Raw genomic sequence first — 24052 nt, 5'->3', positions numbered from 1 at the left:
AAGGAGTACTAAAGTCTCACTCTTCAAGTTGTGTATTCCATTTTTTTTTCTTATACAAAACCAAGTTTCTTGTTAAAATACAACTATTAAATCCGGAAGGAGTATCTATTTCCATGAGTGAAATTATATGATAGTCCAAAGATTATTGTTATGACAAGAAGCACTAATCAGCAGAACACAGAGCAAGGAGATGCAGAGCAACAACCAGACAAAGAGATAGAAGAGAATCAAAGGCCAAAAAGGGAAATCAACAAATCTCACTGCCTCAAGGATTTCGTGTAACAGACTAGGAGGTAGTAGCTTAACTGGCAGCAGAGTAGTGGCCCATGCAGGATAATTGTCGGCCAAATATTCCCTTTCTGTTAGGAATCGTTCCCTTTGCTCCTTGTATTTGATTTCCTCCAAGGCATGCAGTGCCAAAATCCGCTAGAAAATTGTTAGAGAAACTTCTATATAAACATGAATGATGTATTCTAATGGATAAGCAGAAATAAAACTTCCTTTCTCACCTTTCTTCTGTAGGTGCCTAGGCCTCGAATGCTAGGATCTTTTCTCTGATCACAACAATTATCCAATAATTAAACAATGACAAACCACAAAAATTCCAATACTCTGTTCTTAAAAAGAAAAACCCACTTCTGTCAGTTACTCAAATGTGATAGATTACATTTTCCTTTTATACTGTTAGACAGTTGTATCGATGATAATAGTAATACACAAGGCTAAGAGCAATACCACTAAGTATCAGAATGAAAGACACATCATATCAAGGTAGGTGTAAGTTGCATTCAATTAAATGACAGCATTTTGATATCTTGCACGCTTAAAATGATAGAACTAACACATGGTTGATGAATGAAGACTTAAAGTAACTGCAGAAGCTATTCAGGGTTCAAATGAAATCTGTATAGTACAAGCTACATGGCCAGGGTGAGCATGGTCCCAGCCTAACTGTACAGATGTTACTTATGTCTTATGGATTGAAAATAAAAATAAATAAATAAACCAAAAATAATGTCACTTTCTCCTTATACCTCCACACTCTCTTCTACTCTTCTTCTATGGACAAAAATCATACATTTTGTAGGAAAAAAAAACATCAGTAATTTTTTTTTTCTGAAGAAGTGAAACTAGTTTGGCAAGGCATTACCAAACCAGAGAAATTCTGCGCATAAGTGCTAACAAGTCATAAATCAGTTGTATCATTGCTACAGCCTGAGCTCTTCAGAAGATGGTCCTGGTGAAAAGGATCGTCTATACCATGCACAGAACTCAACCTTGGAGAAAAGTTCCACCCGGTCATTTGCTCCAGCTCGTACTCATTAGATCTTACATTGGTGTCTTCCTGGAACTTCAGGAAGAACATTGAAGACCAGTAATCTCGAGCTAGATTCTGCACAAGTGGAATGTGCAATTTAGATGAAAACTATACAGCCACAGCCAGGCTAATTTTAAGCAATAATTTTAATTTTTTAAATCATCGCTTAACAAATGTTTTTTTTATGTTTTCTAGACATTAAATGTCTTTACCTTTTGATTAAATATTTTCTTTATAAAGTGTTGGGAGGATGTTATGCGAAGATATAACATTACCCAATTTTAATCAAGGGAGTCTTGTCAAATTGTTTTGAACCTAAGGAACTTACTGTTTTCATCAGCTGAATGATTTCATTAAGTGCATTATGGAAGAGATCAGGGCGTGTGAGGCTGGAAGTTGATAAAATTTCTTGTCTGCTTCTATGAGAGATGTTCACCTCCATAGCCACACCTGTGAAATTACATTCTAGCAAATATTAACTCTTACTATTTCAACTCATTCACCGGAACCCCATAGGATGAGACATGCAACTGTGTCTAAATCAAATAGCTGTGTTCATAAAAGGATTGACAGAAAACTGATCTTACAATTTTGAATATGGCAAAACCTGGGCATCATGGAAAAAACCAAGGATAAAAGAAGGAAGCCACCTGGAATTAGAATTACAAACCTGCAATTATGTATTTCTCAATAATATGTCGTGCCATATAGATCCTTCTCACACAGTCATCTTCAGGTATTTTACTAAGCTCATATACTTCATCAAAGAAGTGCACACTCTCCCCAGCCAAGCAGCTGTAAATATATTTAAACAATATTTCATTTTTTAGTTTAAACAAAGATAAGTTTTTTTCTGCATTCTTTAATTCAACTTTGATGTTTAGGTCCAAAACTTTCTGGACCTTGTGGGGACGAGTAAAAAGGATTCATTCTTCTCAACAAAGATTCAATTGTGCAAATTTAACATCTGTTATCTTCCATTTAATGTGTAGAAAATATTACCCATTTGGTCAGAACTGTTTCTCTTAAATAAGTCATTTCTTAAGTCCTCTAGAGTCTAGAGAAACTATAATTCGTACAAATGTCTGCCAACATACTGGAGTAAACAAAGAAGGATATTTTACCTATCAGCAAATGCCATAAAAGACAGCCGGAATCTCTTATTCAGGAGAAGCTTATCCAACGGTTCATTAGGATCTATCCTTGAAATTGGTTCACTTTGTGCTAATACCCCACTATCAGGTATGCCCAGAGCCTGACTCATTGTGCGAAATTCTCTGGATTCTCTTCTCCTCAAGCTGATTTGTGAGAGAAGTGGTTGTGAACTTGATATTGAAAAGAAAGCCACCACAAGTATGCTAGCCTTTAAACAAAACCAACATAGGATGGAAGTAAATAAAAGATTCACAAAGTACTAACTTGGATTTTAACTTTCAATGTATTGAAAGTATCTGGCATTTCATAGTTATGAAACATAAGATGTGATACCAGAGCATACCACAACTAAAAGCAGAAATCTGGAGGCAACTTCAAGCCATGAGATATTGTCATAAATTTCATTTAGTATGTAAGCAGTAACCCACACAGCTGCCAGAATAAATTATAGAGACCACTGAGATAAGCTATCCAGAAAATATCCAAGCTCATATTTTATAACAATAGTTTGAAAATAACTATGTGGATATAGGATCAAGCAGTGCAAAATGAATGGGTTGGTTTTAGTTCAGCAAGCCATAATTAAATTCGAATAAAAATTGTGGCTAATTAAGAGACTTCATAGTATGGAATCTCTTCTCAGAAAGTAAACTATATTGTATTTAGGGGAAAGCTTCTGCAAAACTAGTTTGCTAAGCACACTAGTTAAAGAATATGAGATATCTATAGCATTTGCAAATATGCATTGATGAGTTAACAATAACTTTGGCATCAGATTTTATCTTGAATGTTACACATTTATATTTAGGTAGGAAATCTATTTGCTGAAAACAGAAGACCTGAATTATTGTCGACTTAATGGTGAATTCATTACCTTAATAACAGCCTTGGAGCACAGGTTAGTAGGAAGCTAGGAACTTTAAAATAAATAGAGAAATAAAGGAGTTTCTTATAAAACCTAGGAAAAAGTGTACCAATGGACACAGCTGATACAAGTATTCCCCGCCAGAGGTCTTTGAGTTCATCAAACCTGAACTCTATGTGATGAACAGCAGCTGTAACCCCAACCAAAATGGCAATATACAATGAATGGAGGGATACAACTGGGATGGTCCATTGAGCTTTCATGTGACAGCGACTGCTTAGAGGCTTCATTGAATGGATAACTAGAAAATGAATGATATTTTATTAGAAATAAATAGAGGAAAGAAAGTAAACAAAAGAGACAGGACTAGGGAAAGAAAGGGGAGTGGGTTCTCGTAATCATTTCTAGAAATTCCATGAGATGTTGAGAAAATCATGAACACAAGGCACATACACTTAATATGTAATAACTGGGTCAACTGAAGAGACAAAGTCCAACAAAATTTTGAAATATTAGATAAAAAGAGATAAAAGGAAATGCAATTCTAATTGACAAAAGTGATAAATTTACACCTGCTACCTCTACTTCAATTAGTAAATTCAATGTAATAGAAATTACGGCAATAAGTAAATTAAAATTAATTCAGATTCTTACCACCACCAGCAGCAATCCAGGGAAGTAGAATAAGTGGAAGAAAAATATATGATCTTATCAATGGTAAACGCCTCCTGAAAGATCAACAAAGAAGTCATAAATGGATGATAAGTCCTTTAGCACAGTTAAGAATTGCAGTGACAGGCAAAGTGCCAATTAGTTATGGTCAACAATGCCTACAAATAATCATATCTGTAAAAAATCCACAAGCATCCATGAGCTCATGTGACTAATAGCTTCACCAGTGAAAACCAATCAGACAAACAGAATGCTATGATAATACAATCAACATGTTGTTTGCTATGCGTTGTGGTTGTGGAAAATACAGACTAACTGCTTTAAGCTATGAATGACGAATTAGGGTGTCTTTGGAACTACTTATTTACAGTTTATTTTGTCACATAAGAACTTGTAAGTGTTTGGGAGAGCTTATGGACATAGCTTATAATTTGTCCATAAGTTGTTTTCAGCTTATCAATAAGATCTCCAATCTCCATGATACCTCATGAAAATAACTAACAACTTATATTGAAAGAGTTTAATCCTATTTCTACTTTTATTATAGAAATAGCTTATACATAAGGGCTTACATGATAAGTACTTATCTAATAAGCACTTAATTAAGTTGTTTATCCAACCACACCCTTAAGCCATCTTGTTGACTTGAACAGTTAAGAGGTACAGTGGCAGCAACTTGCACCAATGTGGCCTAAAAAATCAATATCAAGCTGTCACTTACTTGACGAAGATAAAATATAATTGTGAAGCTTGTGTTATGCGACAGCTCAACAGCAAACCAAACCCTAGTGGACCTTCAACCCAGACTGAAAATAAACAAGAAAAACATGGTTATACTAACAAGTATTCATCTTTTTAATAGGTAAGTATAAACAAGTCAGAAAAGTTGGCAAAAAGAAGGATAACCTCCCCATAGGTAGCATGACCGCAACCAATGTCTCTTTCCCATTTTCAAGAAATTATTTGACATCTGAATAAAAAATCAAATATAGAATCGCTAAGCTTGAGAACAAGGCGATGCTAAGCTGATACTGAAGTAACGCTGAAGAACTAGAAAAATTGGGATTCTTTTTTAAGTTGTCACAGAAAATAAATGACATAGACACAAAGAACTTATTTACCACAATCGATAGAAGAAGATTGAAGCTGGCAACAACTTGAATAACAGGTAACCAGAAGCCACTGCCTTTGGTACGAGGAACCTTGTGAACTAGGAAGGGAAATATGGACCATAAGAGAAGCCTGAAAAATAGAGGCCAACCAATAGCATATGCATAAGAAAACAAATGCCACATACGTAGTTTTTTTTTATATATATATATATATATGCATACATCATTTTGAAAATTGAAACAAATGAAACCATAAAGATGAGACTAAAGGACAAACTAAATCACCCAACACAGGAATCACGTGTATCATCAAAGAGAGAGTCCAACAAAGGAAACTCCTTTAACCAATAATCAGATCAGGTAGGGGGAAGAAGCAATTTTTGATTCATGGGCATGGTGGGAAACTAACTTACAAAAGCAAGGGGAAAAGGGTATATAAATAAGATTACAACTTGTTAATCAGAGCTCAAAATTCATAGAGTCATAAGATCAAACAGGTACAGTGGCCAATTTGGCACAATAAAAAAGACCCATTACTTGGATAGGGGCAAAGAGAGAAACTTTACACAGTGAAGGAAAGAATGGATAGGGCAATAGCTATGTAGTCACTGGGGCAGCCTCCTTTCACGGTACAAGTCTCCATTCTGATATCATTTGGCACACTACAAACAATCTACAGATTCAGAGTTCAAACAGTTGCATTGAATCGAACACAAGAGTTCAAACAGTTGCATCTCATTGAAACAGAGTTCAAACACTTTGCAGTTATGTTCTGTTCTGTTCTGTTCCTCGTTAATTATGCAGTCAAACATGGTCCTTGACTTCCACGTGATGTTTGCTTCACCACACTTTGCTTGCTTCGGAATTTCCCAAAATATATGACTCTATTTTTAATAATTATCGTTGTTTCATTTAATAATCCCAATCAAAGTGTTAATAAAGACCTTGACGTGTACGGAAATCATAAACCAATCTCTTATAAATCTTCATCCCCGTACTTTCATAATCAGTTGTGTATAAAGATTTTCTTATTAAAAAAATTAATTAAAATAATTTAGATTATTATTGAATCACAAATTATCATATTAATTTTTATAATAATTATTTTAAAAATCATACTAATAAAAAAATTATTTATCAACAATGTAAATATATTTTGAATTAAAAAAAGTTCCTCGAATATTATGCTCAATTTGGAAACAAACATATTCGTGGTCAATGTTAAATATAGACATTTTTTTACGAAGATTCAAATCTAACTTCTTCTAAATTCAACTTTGTTGATTATTAAAAAGGTATTTATTACGATGAGTATAAAAAGTATTTAAAACTCGCAGTAGAAGACTAGGAGTGGTTAATAGAATGTTTTTAATAGTATTTCTTAATTAAAGGGCAATTAGTTGGCAAATAGCAAGACGTTTATATAATATAAGGGTTTCCGGGTTGATTTGGTTGAATTTGTTTGATTTTTTAAATAAAAAAATCTAAATCAACGTGAAGTCACTCATTTTAGACAAATTTGAGAGGGTCTATAGACATGAGACGTCTACTTAAGCTTTTAATAATCGTAATATTTTTTATTTGAATAAATGAGTAAATGGGTAGCTTTATTCGGTGTTTCAGAAAACTTCATTCATCTTTTTGATGAAGTATTAAAATAATTTAATACAGTTTAGTTTTATAACTGTCTCATCAAAATCTAAACTAAATTAACTTTATTAATATGGAGTTGGTTTGGATGATTGAGTTTATTATTATACTTTTTAATTTTTGAAAAAAATAGAAAAGAAATTTATGTTAATTAGTCTGAATAATCAATATTTTTAACTATAATAATGCTACATTAAGTATATAAAAAAATAAATTATGAATTATTAAATACAACCATGGAAAAGTATGAAAATACTGAGAAAGTTATTTATTTTTTAGGTTTAATTAAATTTTTTGTCTTTATAAATTATAATATAATATGTCATTTTAATCTTCCAATAATTTATGTTTCATGTTTGGACAAAAACTAGCTTTTTATTTTAAACAACAAAGAACAAATATTCCATTCAAAGCATAAAAAAAGATACTACCTCCTGATCATAACTATTGATATTTAAGGTTAAAATAGTTAATTTTTTAAGGCAACAAATAGTTAATTCTACTCACAAATTACTTATTAATCTAAAATATTCTCACTTAAGTAATATTTAAAATTAAAAGAGTTATAGAATATAATATTTATGATTGAAGGAGTTGTGAAATAGATCATAATTTTTAGACTTAAATATGTTTTCATTTTTAATAAATATATTATTTTTGTGTTTATTCTCTAATAAATTTTTGTTTTGTGTTGAGTTTTTAATAAAATAATAATTTTTTTTATCTATGATACTTATTTTTAGTTCTTCATAAATTAACGAATTGTGTTTATTTCTTGATAAAAAAAATTCATTTACTATTAATTAGGATTAAAATAAAATAAAATTCAATAATTTATTAAGAAGAAAATACAAAACTCACCCATCTATCACGGTTAAAACAAAATATCAAGAAAAAAAGTAAAAAATTATTTTATTAGTAACTCAAAACATAATAAATGATCAAGAATAAATACAAAAATTTGATATTTATTGGAGATAAAAAAAAAAGTATATTTAAGCTTAATTGTTAAATAAAAGTATATATGAAAACAATAATTAATGAAACTTAAAATCTGTAATTCATCAATAATTTTTTAACAACAACAACAATTAATTAAAACATCAATAGTTTTGGTATGGAGGTATATATATGTACTTAATTAAAAGTAAAGACCGACAAAGTTTCGTTTCCTAGTTGAATAACAATAGCACATCATATCATCAACAAAATTAGGTGGGGGAGATGTGCTTTCTCCATTTGCAAAAAGGGTTCTCATTGATTCATGTATTTACATTAGTTTTGGGATGTTGCATTTTATAAATACAACGATACATGAAACAACTAGAAGCTAAACGGAGAATTGAGCAGGCTGCACTATTTTCTTTTCGTACTGCTTCACCCGTATCCTCGGAAGAAAAGTGACATATAAGATATAGAATCAATATTACTTATGGCATCAAGAAACACGTCCTTATCCATGTCTAAGGGCCAAAGCAAGACCATTTTTTCTGCAACCAAAACCATGCATATACAATTCAGCTCACAATGATGAACACAAATATCATCATCATCGCCAACATACATAAATAATAAATAATATACATTAAGAAGAAATTTTAATATGATTAGAAACTTGAACAATCTTGAATAAATAATATTTTTCTTGTACATTAAGAAGGGTTTAGAAACAACATAATTAGATACGTACCTTTGAGGAGGAGGAGGAGGAGGAACTCTTGCACTTTTTTTTATCCTTGCCATGCTTTCGAGAATCATATCTTCGCTGAGAAGGGAATCGTCCTGATGCTGAGGCAATTTTCTTATCATCTCTGGCCTTGTTGAATATAACAGTGAATCCTTCAGCTGAAGCAGGATCATTCACATCCCATTCCCCAAACTTGGGTAAAGGCTTTCCTTGTTGTTCATCAAACTGCACGTACAAACAAATCATTAATTGATGAATGATTTTGCTATTGCAAATATTGCATATCATCTTTCACTTTAAGGCAACAAACAAGAATATATATCTAAAGTTCATTTCTGCCTAGATTTCTTAGAAGAACAAAAAAAAATTATGAAAACTGCTAAGATAGCTGTAACTTTTTAGCCAAAATTTTCGCATAAAGAGTTGTGCGAAAAAAAAATGGTTATGGCAAATATTGATTCTTACTTCTTTATTTCAGCAAACAGTTTATCAGTGAGTCCAACTAATTAAGTTCTATCCAACCATTTGCATTCTATCATTTGAGTCTATAACATTGGAAGGATGTCTTCTTTTTTTTCATTTGTGTCAAGCTATTTTGTTCTTAAAGAAAATAAGAGAATCTAAATATAAGAAATGGCATGACCAAAAAAAAAGCGTACATGCATTGCAATGCATAATAATTGAGAAGATGGAAGAGAAGAACAAGAAGATCATACCGAGGCCATGAGATTGAAGCTTTGTGATATTCAACAAAACCGGAAATTCTGAGGAAAATGAATAGACACATAAGAAGATGAAACACAAGGGATGAAGTGAAATTGAATATTGTGAAAATGCATCAGGTTATAAATGTTATACAGGAAGAGGAAACGAAGTGCAACGAAAATTAGCTGTTGGGTTTGCGTGGCCAACTCATCCAAACACACGGGTTATTTAATCATCAACATTTTTTGTTAGCAATTGCACAAACTAAATGCTGAATCCCTTTCCCATGACCCGTTTCCGTTACAACAAAAACGGTTAACTATTTATAGTAAATGAATTGATGTAGCAATCCACATTCGAATAACAAACAAAAACGTATTTGAGCTTTGTCAAAATTTTAACTTTTTTTTTTTTTTACTTTATAACATTATAAGATGCCCACATTCTATAATTTTTCTAAAGAGAGAAAAAGATGCTTGGAGGAGACTGGAAGATTGGAAGCTTTTTCTTTTTTTAATCCTTTGTAACTTGCTTTTTTCCTCTATATATACAAAGAAAGTCTAAATCTTAGAAGAGACATAACCCAAAGCTTACATGTATTGCATCGCATGGTAATTGAGAAGATGGAGATGGGTTTACTAAATGATCATGCATACTGAAGCTACGAGAATGAAGTTTTGTAATATTCAGTGAAACTAGAAATTGAGGGAAATAAATAAATGCCTAAGAAATTGAAGAAATATGTTAGCTAACAACTCTCCAAAATACCAGTGATATATGTTAGGTAAATTACGAAAAATGACTATTGAATTTTGATCATTCAATATTATTTGAATGATTAAAACTAAAAAAATAATATATATGACATTTTTCATTATTCATGTCTTAATCTTAATCAGAACTATAAATCTTTATTTATGATCAAGATTTATTATTTTCACATTTTTAAAATAAGAACTATTTTCGTTATATATGACCCTTACATAAAGGAATCAACTTACATAAGTATGAATCAAACTCTTACACACAACACCTCTCCAAAATCCTGTTTCCGTTGCAAAATCACAGCTAACTATTTACAATAAACTTAGATGGTTCATAAAACGAAAACAGCAGACAAAAACACAAATGAGTCATCCTTCAACTTCATTCTCATTCACTGCTTGAGATATAAATAAGTCATCCTTAAAATCTTTCTACATTTTTATTACATTAACGTTCGAAAAAATTCATCTACCTATTTTCTACCCACCAAATCCTTTAATATTGAAGCAATCAAACAATTGTAGGCTAATACAATGGAGGGGCTTCGATTTTAAAGAAAAAGAAGGCTGTCAAAAAATGAGCCCAAACATTGAAGACCAGAATCTCTGAATCCCTAAAATGTGATTGCAGAGAACAAATAGTGAATTGACGAGACTAAAGAAAAACAGGCTAAAGAAGCAAAAAGAAAGACATGAATAAAAAGGGACAATTTTATATCGATAATACAATTTGCAGACGCAGGACATTCAATGTTGAGCAGTCCAGGTAGGTTTGGTCACAACTTTTCTACAAGATCGTCCCCAGTAGCCATATATGCAAGACAAACAAATAGCCAATAAGTCCTAATCTTGCTCTAGGATGACTCATGAGAACCCGGCCACCAGATACCCTGCATAGGGAAATTAAATTCTAAGTTAAAGAGTGTTTGATGAAACTACAAATAAATAAAAATTTGCAACGGTAAAAATTTAGTGTTAAATTCTCAATGATAAAAAAAAACATTCAATTTGCGAAGTCTGAAAATGCTTTCATTTAAAGTATTGAAATTCAATATAAAGGAACTGTTAGCATTAAGGTAATAGAGATGAATTTACTGAAATATCATTTAATGAATTATCAAAAAATATTTGCTACAATGCTATTGAATACATTTAGCTACCTCTCATGTTAAATGATTTCAGCAGTTTTATTATTAAACAAATTAAACAACGCCAATAAATCAATTTCAGTTATGCAGGGAGGAATCACTTTCAATACGAAAATTTAGTTTTAAGCAAAACTTTAACTTGTTTATTCAAAGGAAAATGTCATTAGGAGAATGGTGATGATGATTTGATACTATGAGAAAGATATTTCTTTTCCCTAAATAACTCCAAACCATGGACCATAGATCTTTAGCATCTTGTGGGCCGTACTACTAAGCGGTCTACACAGCATGGCGTTGATTGAGATTCTACGCAAAATATCATCTTAAAGATTTCAGGTCTTCTGCTTTCAACATTTCAATGTATAGCCATCATTTTACCATGTAAATACTACCATGTTAAAAAGCTGAAACAAGAATATTTTTTTTTATAAGCTGAAACAAGCAATTTCTAATACTCATTCTTTACCATTGGTAAAAAGAAAAAAGTATAACAAAATGCAATTTTACCAGAGTCCATCAATACGATCTGCAATGAGCTTTCCCTGTTTTGGTACGAATCCAGTAGTGCTCAGAGACTTGAATACATGACCTGCAAAGTAATCTACAATTAGATCTTCAAATTTTCAAATCAAGAAATTCACAAAAATGAGAAACTCATAATTACCTTTATCATCATCCTTATCTACCCTGTTAATCAAATTATCAGACTCCCCACTAATATCGAGTGCAAGATGGTCAGTAGATCCTTTTCGCATATTCCGCACATGAGCAGCCGATGGGACAGGAGATATTGCTTTCTTGCTAAGTGATGATCCCTGTGTAAAGAAGCAAACACTTTACAGTTTACTTATGCCTTTCCCTTAATCACTTTAATACTTAATTTGAGAATGCATCATAATATTAATGAATGCATAAAAGATAAAAACAAGATATGGTCAACCAGAAATCAAATAAAGTTCCAATATGTAAAGGGGAAAAATAACCCTTCAAAACAAACTTCTAGTTCATCTGCATTTAGTTAAAGAAAAAAAATAAGGCACCAGTGAATAGATATATCTATTTGTCATATTTTATAAGCAATTAATTCATAAAAACACATCAAACCATCTATATTAAGTATTTACTTCAAGAAAAGGATCACAGGAAATATGTTTTTCATTTAAAAAAATTATGAATCCCCGAATAAAAAATTAAACATTTGAACTTAAATAGCACTGCAGACTCGCTACTTATATATTGCATTGTGTAAGAAATTTAAGCTTAAAAAACTACCTCTTCAACTTCAATTATCTCAGATTCAGCAGGTAATGAGGGTGCTTCATATATGCTCCTCTCCTGTACAATGTCTGGCTGAGAAGTCCTATCTTGGAGTGAATCTTCAAGTAATTTAACCTTGGTCGTTAATTCATCAATAACCTTCTGACTTCCAACTAACTTAATATCAAGTTCCTGAGCCTTGGATTTTGAATTTTCAGATTCTGAAAGAATGGCAATGATATGCTTCTCCAATGCTGGTATTAATTCCTTCGAACCTTTAGATTTCCTATCTACAACCCATTCACCAGCTCCCAAAATATCCATAATTTTTTCTAATACATAGGTGAGCTCAGACAATTCATTCTTGATCATTTTAGAGTCTTCACAGATTCTATTGAGTTGTTTGACTTCATCCTTCAGATCCTTAATGTCAAGATCCCTAGTTTCAAGGATTGATTGCAGCTTTTCTTTATCATGAGACAGAGAGTTTATTTGATCATGCAACCTAGGAACACTATCAATAATATAAAAGAGTTTTCTCATAGGGGCTGAAGTATGTGGCTCCAAATCATCTTCTTTGGACTCTACAATAGGGATTTTGATCCTATCTATCTTGTCAAAGAGATCTCTCATTTGAGATGCTGGAAAGAGGGAGTTTTCTGCCAATGGAAAAAGATAATCAAGTCATAAACAAGTAAATCACCATATGAAGTTAAATCAAATATTGTTAAGACAATAACGATTTCAATTTTTTTTACCTTCTTTTGCCAACAAAGCATTGTGCATTGATGAAATCTCAGCCTCTTTTTCCTCTAATTTTTCTTCCAAGGCATGATAATCCTCTAACTTATCCTTAAGCTCACTGCAAGCACTTTGCAGTGATTGAATATCAGACTCCAGTTGTGAAACTCTGTTTTTATTCAAGTCTCTCTCATCAGTGACTAATTCAAAAGCAACAGTTGTTTCTTTCAATTTATTCCGCAAATCTTCAATTGTTGCATCCACTTGCTCACTTCTACATCCAAACTGTGCAATCAAAGTTTGAGCTTTTCTAGAAGCATTCATCAACTTATGTGTGGCTTCCACGTATTTGCTGTTCTTATGATGCTCTGTTTGTGCACCTGCTTCAAGGTTTAACTGTTCAACCTCGGAAATGGAGCCTGGCTGCCCAAGATTCTTGTCAACTTCACTCTGAAGTGCAATGGTAGAGTCTGTGCAAGCAGATAGCAATACACTGACATTGTTTTCTAAAGTGGCAATAGTATTTTCCTGTTCTTCTTTCAATTTTTCCATGGTATTTGCTTCTTTTTTCATAATTTCCATGTTCTCAACAATAGTCGTTGACATGGTCTCTGTTTCCAGTAGTTTTTCATGGAGAGGAGAAATAAACTCATCCATAAAATCCGAAAATTCATAAAACTTATCTGCAATGTGTTTGTTTCTCGACTGAAATCCTTTCACAATCTTTCCAAATGATGAGATTATGGTGTCAATGTCAGCACCATCAATCTCTGTATTGTCCAGTTCAACTTCATAATTTTCAGGGCTGTCCAAGAATGTTTCTCTCACAAGTGGATTTTCCTGGAACAAACAACACCGCCCATTAAGAAAAATACATACAATGGAAAAAAAAAAGAAGAAATGAAAGACAAATCCATAGTAACAAAACACCAACACACACACACAATGATTTTACAGAACAAAAAGATTTGAAACAACACATATCTGATATCAAAAGCCCTGTGTAAATTTCTAATTAGTAGACACTTCAAAGTTCAAACCATTATGCGTTAATCACCATCAATTTTTCAAATTATATGTGGATACATATATCTTACTGGTCAGAAGACTTGAACAGTGTATCATAGATTAATTCAGCATTGAATGCACAGAACAGGAGGAAATAATAAAACCAAAAAAGGGTAGAAAAAATATTACCACCATCACAGGCTGTCCCTTTGAATCCTTTGCAGTCATGGCAACATTATCTCTTATTTTGTTCAGAATGAGATTCATATTCTTTAGCGTCTCACATTTGCTCTCAAAGCATTGTTTAATTCCGGGAAATGGAGTAGTATCTTTCATGAGCACCTGAAGATCATTAAGGAGTCCAATGAGCTGTAAGGACTTGTTTTCTAAGCTGCCACTCTTTCCAGCTAACTCGTCCATGCATGAATTTAACTTAAAGCCAAGTGAAGATATCTCCTGTTTCGCAATTTTATTTGCATCTTCTAAGGCAGAAATATCATCTTGCGCCTTCAATAATGCATCCTCCAGTGATTTTATAGTTCCAGAGGCACCCACCAGTTTACTAGCATGATTTGAAGCTTCATCTTGTAGCTTCTTCAATTCATTTCCCATGTCAATTTTGGCAACTTGATCGGCATTATACTTTTCAGTCAATAAATTGGCATTACCCTCAACCTGAGATAGTTTATCTTCTAGATCCTTAATGGTCTTGCTAGCCTCTGCCAGTATGCTTGTTTGCCTGGCTGCTTCATCTTTAAAAATCTCTAACTCTCTCTCTGCAGCAACTCTGCTAACTTGAGCCTGCTCTTTCTCTTCGGAAAGAATAGAAATTTCTTTTTCTGCTTGTGATAAGGCATCTTCAAGTGACTTAGTAGTATTACAAACTTCAGCAACTTTATCTTTAACTTTCTGTAACTCTTCCTCAACTTTCACTTTGCCATGTTCTAACTCAATTTTTTCTTCAGCAAGTTGAGAAACATTGTCATCTGAAGATGATAATTCCTGTTCAAGGGATTTTACAGTTGCTTGGGCTTCTGCTAATTTAATTTCAAGTATACTGGCATTTTCCTTCACTAGCTGCAATTCCTGTTCTCTGTGTACCTTAGCATCTTGACATTCATTGACATAACCAGCAAGCCACTTCACCTTCTCTATTGGTTCATCAAAAACTGGAACAACTGGAAGAGCAACACCGTCAATACACTCCATCACTTTCTGTAACATGTTATTGCTCTCCATTAAGAACTGTTCAAACTGATTCTTATCCCTTTTCATTTCCAGAAGATCAGCCTCCAGCTTCGGGATGCTTTCCACATCATTGGACAATCTATTGATCTCATCCCTGTATTCAGAAACTGCAGATTCTTGCTTCTGCAAATCAGCCTTCAACTGCTCAATCTCTGAGTTCTTTTCATTTAGAAGACCTTTTAGATTGTCCCTATCTTGAACCAGCCCCTTTCCTTTCTTAACTGCCATGGACAACTTGTCCCTAAGCATGGAAGTCTTCTCCTCTGATCGCTCAAGATCTTGCAGCAGAGAACTCCTTTCTTCTTTCAGTGCTATAATTTCCTCAGATACCACTTTCAACTCATTTGACAGCTTATTCACATCTGATCTAATTAGCATCTCCTCTTCCAGTATATCTTCATAGAGTATTAATCCCTGATCTCTAACATACAAGAGACTTTGAATCCTTTCAAACAACTCAGCATCAATATGGGATGCTCTAGACAAGGGACCACTCTGTCCTTTGATAACTTTAAAGCATAAATTGATGATCGTATAAGTGCTGGAAGAGATTTGATCAATCCCTTCATCTTCCAAGTTCAGACCACAAAGATCGACTAACATATGCACTATCTGATCCTTCTCCAAAGAAATCTGATGGTTCTTGCTAACAAGCTCATCATATTTGAACCTCAAATCAGTTAATTCTGACAGAAGGTAATCTTTTTCCTGCAATGCCAGCAAAAGAGAAACACTAAGCTGATCAATATAGTTACGGGATGATTCCTTGATTGTGGAAATTTCTTCCTGTAGAGTATGCATGTTGTCATGGGCCCTGAGCAAAGAATCTGTAAGCCATTTCATTTGTGATTCCAAATCAGATGACGAAACAGGCTCTGGCAGGTCCGCTAGAGATAGAGCTTTCTTCAATTTGCATAGCTCTAGGAAGGCTTCCTTCAAAGTATTTCTGTCATCCACAAGCCATCTTAGTTTCTCTGGCATATCAAACATTTCAGGTTCATCAGGTTTTGCCTGAGACAAGATTTCTTCCACTTGATCAATAACTGCATTCTTTTCTAGTAATGAGTTCTGCAGGGATGCAACCATATTTTCACTTTGGGACAACTCCTCCTTAGCAAGTTCAGCAGCTTGTAGTGCAACTGACTTCTCTTGCAATTCAATCAAACATTTATCAAGCTCACCGGATTTATCAGCCAGAGACTTCTTTAATGAATCTCGCTGCTGTACCAATGCCTTTCCTTTTGTCACAGCCATACTGAGCTTTTCTTTCGTATTAGCACATTTAACCTTTTCCTGCTCGAGTTCTATTTTCAGATTTCCAAGTTCAGTATTTAATGTCCTTATCATCACCTTTCCCTTGTCAAGCTCATCAACCATTTTCTGATTTTCATCTTCTAAATGAGCCAGTTTTTCAACCAATTCTGTTTCCTTTTTTTTGAGCTCCAGTAACCCACCACGAGCATCAGCGAGTATGTTCCCGTATTCATGCTCGTTAGTATCCAAGCCTACCTCAGAGAAAGATTGCCCAAGTTGATAAATTTCAGAAAGAATCTGATTATACTTTTCAATTAAATGGATAGTGCCTTCCTCAATATAAACTATTTTCCCACTAATAGAATCATCCAATACTTGCTCTCGAGTAACAACTGTTGCAAGAGAAGATATCATCTTATCTATCACAATCTCAACATTACGATCCTTTTCAAGTTGAGCTTCGGATGAAACTTGCATACTTTCATTAGATACCATTAATTGGGCAAGCTTTGCATTAAGATCCTCTATCTCACGGTCCTTTGTAGATAGATGTTCACGAAGATTATTTATAGTAGTTTCACTGTTTGACTGTTCTTCTGAGGCGGTCTTCACAAACTCCAAACATTCCTTTATCATCTCCCTCAATGAAACATCAGTCACTTCCCTATCTCCAACTTCAGCTTCATTCTGTTGACCAGTGAGAGTCTTCAGCTGACAACAAAGATCAAGCACTCCTTGAGTAACAGTTTGTCTTTCTTCCTGACCCACCCAAAAAAGAAAGCATGAGTACTTGACAACAAACTCCATCTGTGCTAGCTAAAACTATTAATCCTTAATACAACCACAAACCTGGTATTCCTTCAAAATAATTTCCTTCTGAGCAACAACTTTCTCTAGCTGGCCTGAGGAGTAACCATCTCCCACTCCATTGCCCAATTTATCAAAATGACTCTGCTGTTGATGCATAACTTCATTTTCCTCTGATCCGTCATCTTCATTTTTCGCAGCAGCAACTTCCTCCTCCTTTTGCCTACCATCAAATGTGGTTAACTCATCAGGGCAATCAACAAACATGTCATCTCTGGCAGAATCCTCTGTAGATTTTCCATCTTCAGGATCTCTGAGATCAACACGCTCTCCCTGCTTCACTCACTCGCATTTATTAAAAACCAAAACCTGGCATTGCACCGATTTTCATAGCTTAGGTAATCAATAATTTGTAACCGGTAAAGTACCTGATCTTGATAAGTATCAGTGTTTGATTCGGTATCCACATTTGATTCGTCGTGCACAACACCATGACCCGAATCCGAATCCGCTTCCGAAACCTGCCCTGCTACGTGATTCTCAGACATCTCAACATTCAAATTCCTCACTCCAAAACGAGATTTGGATCTGCAATTTCTGTTTCTTTCCTAAAAAATTACAATACGCAAATGATAACTTAAAAAGCAATAAAAACAATAAAATCCAAAATCAAATCGCTTCAATCTAAAATCAAGGAAACGAGCTAGAAGATTTTTATTTTAACAAGAGAAACCCTAAAACGAAATTGACTTCGAAAACCTGAAACAGAAGAGTGAGAGCCAAACAAACTGTAAATGCGCACCTGTCTGTTATGACGACGAAATTCGGATTGTAAGAAAAGTGAAATTACAAATTTTATTTATTTAATTAATTTATCATTTAGTTATTATTATTGTTTTGGATTGGTACTACAGATCCTGAAACTGCTATGTGGTAAACGGCAACGTTGCGAGACCCGTCGTTGACCTTTCTGCTGTTTCTTTTCATACTCAAAACGATATCCTTTTTGGATTTGTCACTTTCTAATTTTCTATGAATTAGAATTATTATTCTTTTAGAATTCATTTTTTGGTTTTTATTCATGAAATTGAGTTTTTGGTTAAAGAATTAGAATTTTCTTTTCTTAAAATTAATTTTAGATGTAAATCAAACACGCGTTAGTGGGACAAGGCTGCGTTTGCTCTCTTGTCGTTTATTGTTTCACACTTTCTTTCGGCCATTTCTCTCGTGGTTTTGTCTTTCTTATGCTTTCACTTCAATGGATTGGATTGACTGATATCTAATACTTTATCAAAATTAGATTATCTTTAAAAATATATTTCATTTAGTTTTTAATTTTTTATTAGTTAAAAAGTTTATTTAACTGTTGAATAAATAATTTTTTTAATAATTTTTAGCATTTTTTAAAACATTAATTCAAGTAGGATTTTTTAATACATTAGTTTCTAATTTTTTATTTTTATTTTTAATATATTTATCTAATTTTTTAATTATCTTTTTTAAAAAAATCATGATTTTATTATTTTTCTCTCATTTTATATTTTTAAGTTATAGTTAATTTGTTAAATTTTCAACTTTCAACTATAAATTAACTTTTTAATTTCTAGCTAAATTTTCAATTAATTTTATCAAATATAACGATTCAATCCGATTAAATAATAATAATGTCATTAAGTCACCTTTAATAATAATAATAATAATAATATTGTAGCTAAAAATTTGTCACTGAACTTATGAAAGGCCAACAAATTAGTGCATGAAAGATAATAAATTTATCAAATTTTACGTCATTATCTAAGGATTAATTTAATAATAAATTATGTTTTTCGAAGCATTCACAAGTTTAATAATCACCGTATTATATTTTGGATGATAAGTGTCTCTATTTACCCATGAATATATGACACTTACATAATGGAAAATCTACTCTCATTATCGTTGCATCTTGAGTATCTCATTTCATTCATTAATATTGTATCGTACCCGTATTAGCTCCCATATCAAATATATCAAACTTCATGGCCAAATTTTTTAAACTTCATCTCCGTTATGATGTAAGCCTCCCTATCATACTAATATACTATATTCTATTGCAATTATTTTAAAATATAGATAAAGTAAATGCCTAGAAAATTAAGGAACAAGTTCACATAAAAAGTCTTAGACTTTAAAAATTGATGCATTTCGACCTTCCACCAATCTTAACAATAATGCCTTGGTGTGATACTGTGGTAGGAATAGGAAAAAAAAAGGGACAAGGTGAAAATAGAAAAAACAAAACAAAACAAAACACAATACAAATATGACATCGATTCAAACTCAATTAGTTTTTAATTTTTTTATTAACTAAAATGTTTGTTTATTGTTTGATAAACAATTTTTTTAACAATTTATTAGTAATTTCTAATATTTTTTGAAATGTTACTAACTTTTAACTTTCAGATTCTAATTTTCTTTTATTTTTATATTGAATATATTTATCTAATTTCTTAATTATTATTTTTAAATAAATCATAATTTTATTATTTTTATATATTTTACACTTTTCAATTACTTCAACAACTAATTTAATCAAATATTTATAATTTAATAAATTAATTTTTCAAATTTAAGTTACTAGTTAATTTTTCAAAATTTTCCGTTACTAGTTCATTTTTTAACTTTTAATTTACTTTTCAAATAATTTTATCCAACATAAAGAAAGTCACTAGATATAAAAGCATTCAAATACTTTTCACACCTAAATGCTTAAGCCTTTAAGATAATTAATTCATGAGTCAAGACATGATAATATCAAAGATAAAAGATATAATAAAATCCAACATCTAACAATATCTTTATTCTACAATTCAACCTTTTCTTCCAGTTTAGGTTATGATTGAATAGAAGTTGAAAAAGGATATTTACAAATTGCAGTACGTATTTCTGAATTTCAATACACAAATAAAGATAGGAATTATTTGAAAATAAAAATACTTTTAAACTCTCCCAATTCAAATCTAAACATGCACTTATTTGTTATGCTATCCATATACATTTAGATATTTTAAATTGTAAGCACCAATTAATCAATGGTTTTGCATATATTAACATTTCCAACGTACAATACAATCACAAAGAACAGATTCATCTTCTCAATATCAGTCTGTGTCAATAACTAACTTACAAGAAGATTTAACTTAATGGATCCTTTATGCAAGGAATTCCAAGTTAATTGCAAGAACAATGTCTACAATGGAGATATATCACAGGAGTAAGAAGAATGGTTTTTCTGGACTAAAAAACCAGAAATTTCTCTTACCATAACAACTGTGATTAAATTACCAGAGTATTTTCTTTTTGTACCAGACTCTATTCACATTTGCAGTCCGGAATTTCCTATCTGTACATTTTTTTTTTCTTCTTCTTATTTAGTAGAAAATTAAATGAGGTATTCATAATACATTAGGAAAAGTGCATCTGGGTGATCTTTAGGCAGCTTGCTGACATAGAGATAAAAACGCAACAAGTCCTCTTTAGAAACTGTTTCAGCATCAACAACATCATCATTACAAGTTAATACCCATAGATCCTCCGAATTAACTCTCCTCAAGCTACCACGGCAAAAAGGACAAGACTCTGACTTTCTGTTCCTGCAAGTTGAATAAGTCCAGAACAAGTGACAAAAAAGATAAGCCATTGGTAATGGCATATAAATTTGGAAGTTGACCATAAACAAATGTTGTTATTGTTACCACTTGCGGTAGCATTTAATACACATGGCATGGCAGCAACCAGGTAAAACCATTTTGGTGCAAGGCTCTAAGCAAATCCCACATTCATCTTCTCTTTGCAAATCAACATTGGCCGTTAGTTTCACACCTTCTTCAATGACCTTCTTGCCATAACTTGGACCTTCTATGCTTGACTGGCCTTCTTCTTTAACAACCTCCAACTTCTCCAAACTACCATGAAGCCGTTGGAGAGATGGTAATATAACAGCTAAAATTTCAGTTTATGATAACATAAACAATGAGAGGAATAGTCAGCAATGGCAGCCACAAATTAATTACATCTTTTATTCAAAAAATAAAAAATGTTTTTTTTTTCTTTTCTATTGAAAGTCAAACATTCACGCACCATAAAAGTCCCCAATGGTAGCCTTCCTTCCATGAGTAGGCATGATTGATCTACCATCATTATGTACCTTTGGTAAAATATGAGAGCAACAACATAAAACCATGAATCAAACATATGTAGTCTATAGGTATTATTATTATCCAAAACAGTAACAAATAGATAGATAAATACCTTGTAAATAAGTATGTGGAAGAGGTCGAGATACCTATGGAGAAAGCCTGCACAAGAACAATCCATCCATTGTAGAAATAACAGGAAGAGGGGAGCCAAGTGATTGTAAACCAATTTCATTTGAAGAAGAGTCTCACCCTTGGCTCTGGGAATTGCAGCAGCCCTAGAAGAGGGCACAACACACAGTCCAAATTCAGAATGGGGGCAAAATCAAAATCAAAATAAAAAAAATCACAATCAAATTCATAAGTGACAAGCAAATTCCTATTATCAGTACCAAATTCTTTGTAAGCTGATCATGCTCCTTTTTTTATAAAATTAATCGAGCACAAAACAATTAAGGGAAATAATCAACAATTATCAGAAGACCCTTCTTTCCCACTTTTTTCCTAGTAACCAAAAACATATATTTGTAAGAAGAAAAAAAGGGGAAAGTTAATAAATTGGTGAAAAAAAATTTAAAGGGTAGGGAAAAATAAAAAAGAAAACTCACAAAGCATTGGCGTGCTGTATATCAGCCTCAAGTGCTTTGAGGGAATCCTGGTAAGGTAAACGGCAAAGGTGGTAAGGAATCATTGCCATCTTTCTACTTTACTTTGTGGAAAGCTGAAGCACAGAATCAACTCAGAACACACACACAGAGAGAAGGGTTCCTCCTAGTAAGAGTAAAGTGGGTGAAGGTGATGATCAAATTTAGAGTTGAAAAATTGAGGAGGGTTATCCTAATTCCCACCGAAAAGGAAAATGAAGAAAGAGAAGTGATGATCAATGAAGATAGAAGAAAAAAAGTAGGGCGTCCCAAAGGTTGAAGCTTTAGGGGGAGGATATATGAGAAGAGAGAGTGTAGTTGGGGTTTTGGTTAATGGGTGTTGCGGTGGGTGAGGTAAGGAATGCCGTAAGACAAACGATGCGTTGCGTATTTGCGTTTTTTCCCATGATATTATGACCATCCCTACGACACTACGAGAATCATACGATATACGAGACAATAAGAAAATTATAACAGATAACTAGGGTTTGTAAGGAAACAAATTTTGATAACAAGTACTGGTATTTTAATATACTTTTGTACATTTTTTTATCATTCATTCGAATTAAAAAATATATAGCAGATGATTGAATTATTCAATTGGCCTATAAAATATTTGATAAATTTTAAATAAGTTCCTAAATTTAAAAAATAATAGACTTAATTCTATTTTTTACCTTAACCTTTTAATTTTTAATTAATTTGATGTATTTTACTTTTAATTTTTAAGAAACTTACAGATTATTCTGTCATTTTACTCATAACATAATTGTATTTATCATTCCTAATTTTTTTTTTATTTTCTGACAAATTTTATCACTAACTTTTTTTTGGTAAATTTTATCTCCAATTATTAATGGATAAATGATTGGGGTAAAATTTATAAGTTTTTAAAAAGCTTAGAGGTAAAATATGACAAATTAAAAACTTAGATATAAAATTCGTCAAAAATAAAAATTTGGGTTAAAAATGCAATTAAGTAAAATAATAATTTAATTTTTACCCTAAAAAAAAAGTCTCCGAGATTATTTTAAATAGCTTGAAACTGTTAAAAAATGACAATTCATAACAGTTTAAAACTCTAAAGACTCAATTTAAAAAATTACAAGATTAAAGACTCAATTTAAATATTTTTTAGTTTAGAAATGTATTTGAAAATTCCTAATAATTCAATAGCCAACTGAGTAAATTAAGAGATACGGAATTATAAATAAATTTCATTAAATATCTAAGGAAAAACAAAATTCAAATTACGTCGTAAACTTTAATGATAATGAAAACAATGATCAAATAATGCGTGGCTATCCATGGTAGGAATCTGACCGTGTTGGATAATTTGTCCATTGTATTAACTATTATGTAATTATGTTGTTATTCTTTCTCTCTCCTCAATCCTCATCCTTGTATGACCATGGGCCATGCCTAACTTATCTAGGATTTCCGTTGTCGTATTCCACCGTATATACTAGTTTTTTGTAATTTAAATTTAATATACGATCTATTTTTTAAATTTTCGACGAGAGATTCAACCAATATTATATTAAAATTTTCAGAACTGAATATTTGATATATAATGACATTCGTTTAATCGGATTAGTTTTGTGCTTAAACATGACTTTGCGTTTAGAATTTTTTTTTAAAAAAAATAGTATGTAAATTAAGTATATGTATATTTAATATTGGTGAAAAGTATTTAATACTTTTCAATACTTTTTATAGATACCAAAAATTTTAAAAAGATGAATGGTAGAAACATACTATTTTTTATATATTATTTATGAGATTGAAATTTATTAAAAACTATAAAATTTTCATAAATATTCATTAAATATAAAGTGGGAG

The 24052-nt window shown here is 32.1% G+C and overlaps 4 protein-coding genes across 17 annotated transcripts; all 4 read right to left on the bottom strand.

Annotated features, from left to right (window-relative positions):
* Positions 1 to 91: 91 nt before the first annotated feature.
* On the bottom strand, positions 92 to 5981 carry LOC100801487 (regulator of G-protein signaling 1). Of its 4 annotated transcripts, XR_419302.4 has the most exons (13): positions 5689 to 5981; positions 5132 to 5252; positions 4917 to 4980; positions 4732 to 4816; positions 3993 to 4066; positions 3448 to 3639; positions 2817 to 2905; positions 2443 to 2681; positions 1989 to 2113; positions 1647 to 1768; positions 1151 to 1393; positions 510 to 554; positions 92 to 426 (listed from the first exon to the last, which is right to left on the bottom strand). XR_419302.4 is itself a non-coding variant. In XM_006601854.4 (12 exons), exons 1-11 carry the CDS (start codon positions 5763 to 5765, stop codon positions 1187 to 1189), a joined length of 1395 nt encoding a protein of 464 aa, XP_006601917.1. In that variant the 5' UTR covers positions 5766 to 5981; the 3' UTR covers positions 92 to 554; positions 1151 to 1186. The 4 variants fall into 4 exon arrangements, 3 of the variants coding, with proteins under 3 accessions (XP_006601917.1, XP_014626452.1, XP_014626454.1); XM_006601854.4 differs by having other exon boundaries at positions 92 to 554; XM_014770966.3 differs by lacking the exons at positions 92 to 426; positions 510 to 554 and having other exon boundaries at positions 885 to 1393; positions 5689 to 5980.
* A 1954-nt stretch (positions 5982 to 7935) lies between these two features.
* On the bottom strand, positions 7936 to 9402 carry LOC102669667 (protein NOI4). Its single transcript, XM_006601853.3, has 3 exons — positions 9176 to 9402; positions 8463 to 8684; positions 7936 to 8262 (listed from the first exon to the last, which is right to left on the bottom strand). Exons 1-3 carry the CDS (start codon positions 9182 to 9184, stop codon positions 8236 to 8238), a joined length of 258 nt encoding a protein of 85 aa, XP_006601916.1. The 5' UTR covers positions 9185 to 9402; the 3' UTR covers positions 7936 to 8235.
* An 898-nt stretch (positions 9403 to 10300) lies between these two features.
* Positions 10301 to 18604, bottom strand: LOC100800411 (myosin-11). 7 transcript variants are annotated; one of them, XM_041011983.1, is made up of 9 exons: positions 18194 to 18604; positions 17820 to 17999; positions 17434 to 17724; positions 14272 to 17343; positions 13092 to 13914; positions 12349 to 12992; positions 11741 to 11891; positions 11584 to 11665; positions 10301 to 10818 (listed from the first exon to the last, which is right to left on the bottom strand). In XM_041011983.1, the coding sequence occupies exons 2-9, from the start codon at positions 17937 to 17939 to the stop codon at positions 10716 to 10718; spliced, it is 5286 nt and encodes a 1761-aa protein (XP_040867917.1). In that variant the 5' UTR covers positions 17940 to 17999; positions 18194 to 18604; the 3' UTR covers positions 10301 to 10715. The 7 variants fall into 7 exon arrangements, with proteins under 7 accessions (XP_040867917.1, XP_006601913.1, XP_014626330.1 ...); XM_006601850.4 differs by having other exon boundaries at positions 17434 to 17727; positions 18194 to 18358; XM_014770844.3 differs by having other exon boundaries at positions 17434 to 17614; positions 18194 to 18358.
* A 1851-nt stretch (positions 18605 to 20455) lies between these two features.
* Positions 20456 to 22587, bottom strand: LOC100809811 (E3 ubiquitin-protein ligase AIRP2). 5 transcript variants are annotated; one of them, XM_006601847.4, is made up of 6 exons: positions 22175 to 22580; positions 21819 to 21844; positions 21682 to 21728; positions 21511 to 21577; positions 21126 to 21372; positions 20456 to 21023 (listed from the first exon to the last, which is right to left on the bottom strand). In XM_006601847.4, exons 1-6 carry the CDS (start codon positions 22261 to 22263, stop codon positions 20813 to 20815), a joined length of 687 nt encoding a protein of 228 aa, XP_006601910.1. In that variant the 5' UTR covers positions 22264 to 22580; the 3' UTR covers positions 20456 to 20812. The 5 variants fall into 5 exon arrangements, with proteins under 5 accessions (XP_006601910.1, XP_040867915.1, XP_003551913.1 ...); XM_041011981.1 differs by lacking the exon at positions 22175 to 22580 and adding an exon at positions 21959 to 21996; XM_003551865.4 differs by having other exon boundaries at positions 21682 to 21844; positions 22175 to 22587.
* Between the last annotated feature and the right edge of the window lie 1465 nt (positions 22588 to 24052).

Source organism: Glycine max, chromosome 18 (assembly GCF_000004515.6).
Source record: "Glycine max cultivar Williams 82 chromosome 18, Glycine_max_v4.0, whole genome shotgun sequence".
Classification (NCBI taxonomy): Eukaryota; Viridiplantae; Streptophyta; class Magnoliopsida; order Fabales; family Fabaceae; genus Glycine; species Glycine max.
The sequence above is the reverse complement of the archived record's forward strand: the minus strand, read 5'-3'. Positions and strand labels throughout refer to the sequence as shown.

Excerpts from the sequence above, each read along its gene's own strand:
- LOC100801487 (XM_006601854.4), bottom strand. The coding sequence starts at position 5,765 with ATGGAGACTTGTACCGTGAAAGGAGGCTGCCCCAGTGACTACATAGCT. Across the intron at positions 4,817-4,916 it reads GTCATGCTACCTATGGGGAG|TCTGGGTTGAAGGTCCACTA; the intron begins GTTATCCTTCTT and ends GTTTATTTTCAG. Across the intron at positions 3,640-3,992 it reads CTGGATTGCTGCTGGTGGTG|TTATCCATTCAATGAAGCCT; the intron begins GTAAGAATCTGA and ends TTCATTTTCTAG.
- LOC102669667 (XM_006601853.3), bottom strand. Across the intron at positions 8,263-8,462 it reads CCTCCTCCTCCTCCTCAAAG|AAAAAATGGTCTTGCTTTGG; the intron begins GTACGTATCTAA and ends TTTTGGTTGCAG.
- LOC100800411 (XM_006601850.4), bottom strand. The coding sequence starts at position 17,939 with ATGTCTGAGAATCACGTAGCAGGGCAGGTTTCGGAAGCGGATTCGGAT. Across the intron at positions 11,892-12,348 it reads AGATAATTGAAGTTGAAGAG|GGATCATCACTTAGCAAGAA; the intron begins GTAGTTTTTTAA and ends TTCTTTACACAG. Across the intron at positions 11,666-11,740 it reads AGATAAGGATGATGATAAAG|GTCATGTATTCAAGTCTCTG; the intron begins GTAATTATGAGT and ends ATTACTTTGCAG.
- LOC100809811 (XM_003551865.4), bottom strand. The coding sequence starts at position 22,263 with ATGGCAATGATTCCTTACCACCTTTGCCGTTTACCTTACCAGGATTCC. Across the intron at positions 21,578-21,681 it reads TCCACATACTTATTTACAAG|GTACATAATGATGGTAGATC; the intron begins GTATTTATCTAT and ends ATTTTACCAAAG. Across the intron at positions 21,373-21,510 it reads TACCATTGGGGACTTTTATG|CTGTTATATTACCATCTCTC; the intron begins GTGCGTGAATGT and ends CTGAAATTTTAG.